Source organism: Lipotes vexillifer, unplaced genomic scaffold, assembly GCF_000442215.2.
Source record: "Lipotes vexillifer unplaced genomic scaffold, Lipotes_vexillifer_v1.1 scaffold69, whole genome shotgun sequence".
NCBI lineage: Eukaryota > Metazoa > Chordata > Mammalia > Artiodactyla > Lipotidae > Lipotes > Lipotes vexillifer.
Genome location: NW_006790942.1, coordinates 6,297,937 through 6,302,223, shown reverse-complemented (window position 1 = coordinate 6,302,223; position 4,287 = coordinate 6,297,937). Strand labels below are relative to the sequence as shown.

The window sequence follows — 4,287 nt, the reverse complement described above, 5'->3', positions numbered from 1 at the left end:
CGGGGGGGCTGGGCCCGTGAGCCATGGCCGCTGAGCCTGCGCGTCTGGAGCCTGTGCTCCGCAATGGGAGAGGCCACAGAAGTGAGAGGCTCCCCGCGCCCCAAAAAAAAAAAAAAAAAAAGCAAGTGTTTAGTTGAAAGACTTTTGTACTTGCGTCACTCACATTGAGATGCCGTTTGTTTTATTCTTCTCTTTCTGGATTTGTAGGGCTTGGAAGTGTTTTGCACAGAAGATGATCTGTGTTCCGACGTCTACCTGAAGTTCTATGAACGTCAAGACCGAGATGACCTCTATTTTTACATTGCTACATATCTAGGTTTGGTGCTCACTCTTCATTGTATCTGTTCATGTGAAGGTGGTTCAGCTCCCGAGTAACTGGGATGGGAAGTGAGCGGAGAGCAATGCTGTATCTGGCATCACCTCTCTGTGGTTCTGCTTATTTCTTCTCATCAGTAACTATAGTTGGCAGAATGGCATACTGAAAATTAAGGGAGATATAAATGAAATTTGGTAATAGTTCACTCCAATCCTGTGTTTTAAAAACTTTTGATAACTATATTTAAATGTTTTTTTGTATCTTAACAACCCCCAAGTTGAATGGATTATATAAGAATCCACCTAATTATTTTTATGTCCAGTCCTGTCTTAGGTTAGTTTATGAAAACCAGGACTCAGTTTCTTCATGTGAGACAGTGAGTTACCCAGTCATGTGTCTGTGATCATTAATTGTGGTCTTAATCACAAAGCTGGAAAACGGTACAAAAGGAACACAGGAGCCTTCTATGCTCTGTATGGTACCGTGGGACTCAGTTTGCTTACAACTAATATTTCCTCAATCTTCCATGGGAAATGTGAATTTTCCCGCTTTTATCAGAGAGAACACCTGTATTTTCTTTTCAGGCATAAACATGTTAAGTTGTATGATTGAATTAAATTATTCTTGTTTTCAAAATTGCCAGATGACTAGAATGGAATTTTAAAAAATCAATGTTGGGATTTTATTAATACCATCTTAGTTTGCTGTTCTCGTGTGCAGTGAAATCATTTATGAGATGTGTAGTGACTTACTCCCTTAGAAAGGAAGTTTCCTCTCAAGGAGGAGTAGTTTATTTTCAGTAAAGAACATATTTTACCATAGGTTTGAGTTCGTATTTTTTTTCTTCTCACACTAAGCTGTTCAGTTTAACTTAATGCTTAAGTATAGCTTTGGTATAAGTTTACTGTTATCTCCTGCCTCCTGATTTAATTTTTTTTGTTTAATTTTTCTAACTATAACAAGATGACAACAAAAAACTCAACTTTCATGGCGAGTCCTAAAATCTCAAGTCTAAAAACTTGCCATGGCCTAAAAGCTCTGCTTCTGTGAAGCGTCTGTTCTCTCTGAGTTCATTCCTGAGACTGTTCAGACTTTCTCTGAGACGTTCTGAGAGCGGAAAATCAGAGGATAAGTGTTTTGAGTTTTTAAGCCCTTTCCTGGTAGCTGATTAGAGAAGAAACTTGGCAAAGTATATAAGAATAAATATTGAATCAGCAAATGAGTTAGATAAGTTTGATGCAGCTGGTACAAAGCTGAAAGCAGAATTTTCTACACAAAATAGAACAGTTGACTCATTTTACAGGAAAGTTATCACTGGTGCCACACCATCTGTGGTTCCATCTTTCCTGAGGTTATTTCTGGGGGGTCTTTCTGGTCCTTCTAGTTTGAGAAATCTGATACTTGTTTTCTCCTTCAGCACTTTCTATGCTTTTCCTGATTCCTCACTTGCATAAATAATACGTAGTCAGTGACAAATTAGCCGTAGTGTACCCTGCTTCCAGATCTGAAAGAAAACTAAAAGATTGTTTGGTTTTACTTTCATAAGAAATGGAGGAAATGAACTTTTACAGATGGTCATGGCTTCTTAAAGGCATTAAAACTCAAGCACGTTTGGAAGGATTCTTTGTTAGTACATATTGTAGACTATATATATAAATATAGCAAGTGTTATATATTACCAGGTCATATTTATGTATCTGCTCCATACTTTCATATTTGTTTTATATCACATATTTCATAGATGTGATATGTTTTATATCATATATTTAGTAGATATGAGGTGTTTTATATCATACATTTAATAATTTCCCTCCTGGATCTTGGAGATGCTCGTTCATACTTGACAGAACAACCCTTCAGTAAAAACAAGCTGTAGCCTACTTTTCTTTTTTTAAAATGTACTTTTCAAAAATGGTTTGAAGGGTCTACACTGAAAGCTTCTGTAGCGCCTTCACTTGCTGAGTGACCGCTGCCCGCACACGTGGAGCTCAGTGTGACCCGGGCCTGCCCTCACCTGTCCCCCCAGAGCACCACGTGCCAGAGCGCACGGCCGAGGGCTACACGCTGCAGTGGCAGCGCGGGCTCCTGTCCAACTACCAGTACCTGCTGCACCTCAACACGCTGGCCGACCGCAGCTGCAACGACCTCTCCCAGTACCCCGTGTTCCCCTGGGTCGTCGGCGACTATGGCAGCTCCAAGCTGGGTGAGTGCCCCAGAGCCGGGCTTTTAGAGCAAAGAACACATTCCCTCTTAGAACCACGTTGTGATTCGTGAACAGACTAGAACCCGTTTGATTTTATTACTGACCATGGCCCGTCTCCATGCCACGATACTGGATGGGTGTCATGGGAGTTACGTGTGTTCTATATGTTTTCTCTACTGTCTCTGAATTTTTTTTAATTCTAAAAAAAAGTACTCACATACTTCTTGAAAGCCACACCCAGAAGACATGCAGGGGATCTTCAGCCAGTGTTACCACTGCTACCAATAAGTACTATGTTTTCAAATACTTAAGTTTTCACTTTGAAAATTGCGCCTCAGGTTACCGTATTATTTTTCAATTCACATGAAAACATGTGATTACCAAACATAATAGCTGTTCATTAAAGAACACTTAGAAAGTACTGAAACACTCAAAGAAGGAAATAAGACTCATCAATAATTACATTACCGAGAGAGAACCATTTTAACTTTGTGGTATATATACTTCTTTCTCTCTCTCAAATTATTTTACCAAAAATGTGATTGTACTGTAATTTTATTTTGTAATATCTTAAAATTAGATATTATGAACATTGAATTACTTTTGACAGTTCACTGATTGCACCCTTGTAGTTGAAAGAGGTAACAGATTTTCTAGGAACATAATTTATTTATCTGATACTATTCAGGACCCTAGTTCTCAAATTATGCTATTATCACAGAATAATAATATTCACTGTAATTCAAACTTAAAAAGTAAATTTTGGTAGAATAATGGCTTTTGAAATTTGTTTATTTTTCGTTGTTGTTTTACTTGGAATATAGTTTTTTTTATCAGTAGGTCTTCAAATTCTAACCTTTACAGCTATATTAAAGATCATCAGAAATATTAATTCTAATGGATGTCTCAATTTTTAAAAAGCTATTTATTATTTGGAAATAAGTATGTGCATGTGAATTCATTCAGGGAGATAATGTTATTAAGGGTTAGCTTGTTTGCTTTATTTATTGTAGGTAATTAAAAAAAATTTATTTCTTTTATAGATCTGTCAAATCCAGGAACCTTCCGGGATCTCAGTAAGCCAGTAGGGGCCCTCAACAGGGAACGTCTGGAGAGGCTGCTGGTACGTGGACTCAGGGATTCCTGGTGTCTAAGCAACCTGGGAGCTTTGGCATATGTTTTGTTTGATTGTTTTTGTTGTTTTTTTTAAATTTACTCTGTGGCCACACCACACAGCACGTGGGATCTTAGTTCCCTGACCAGGGATTGAACCCCCTTCCCCTGTGTTTTTATAGTACCTGAAACTCGTTTCTTCAAGACTTAGGGGAAGTATATCTGGAGAGACCAAAGTTTCTGAGCGTATTCTCTCTCCCTCTGCCCTCTGCCCGCTGCCTTCCTTCCCCTGTGAATTTAGCTGCTCACCATCTGCATTTCTGCTTACAATTCAGGAGGTAGGAAGCTGAGCCGATCACAGGTTTACCCATTTATTTTCACGAAGGTGCTCTCTGGTGAACTGCACAAGAGATGCATAAAATTTCTTCTTTTCAGTCCTGCTCCGGCAGACATTGTTACCATCAGGCCAAGGAAACCAAGATACTTGTTGCAAGAATGCTGTGTTTACTCAGATTCCCCCCCCCCTTTTTAAAAAAATTTTTATTCATTTATTATTTTTTTTTTTTTGCGGTACGCGGGCCTCTCACTGTTGTGGCCTCTCCCGTTGCGGAGCACAGGCTCCGGACGCGCAGGCTCAGCGGCCATGGCTCACGGG

The 4,287-nt window shown here is 39.2% G+C and overlaps 1 protein-coding gene across 1 annotated transcript in view; it reads left to right on the top strand.

The window, feature by feature from the left end:
- Positions 1-4,287, top strand: part of NSMAF (neutral sphingomyelinase activation associated factor) — a gene marked incomplete at its 5' end in the record, with an annotated part of 48,361 nt that overhangs the window by 27,749 nt on the left and 16,325 nt on the right. The window contains 3 exons of the mRNA XM_007464055.1: positions 208-316; positions 2,343-2,519; positions 3,563-3,642. Coding sequence (XP_007464117.1) covers positions 208-316; positions 2,343-2,519; positions 3,563-3,642 — 366 coding nt within the window. The remainder of the gene's footprint in view (positions 1-207; positions 317-2,342; positions 2,520-3,562; positions 3,643-4,287) is intronic.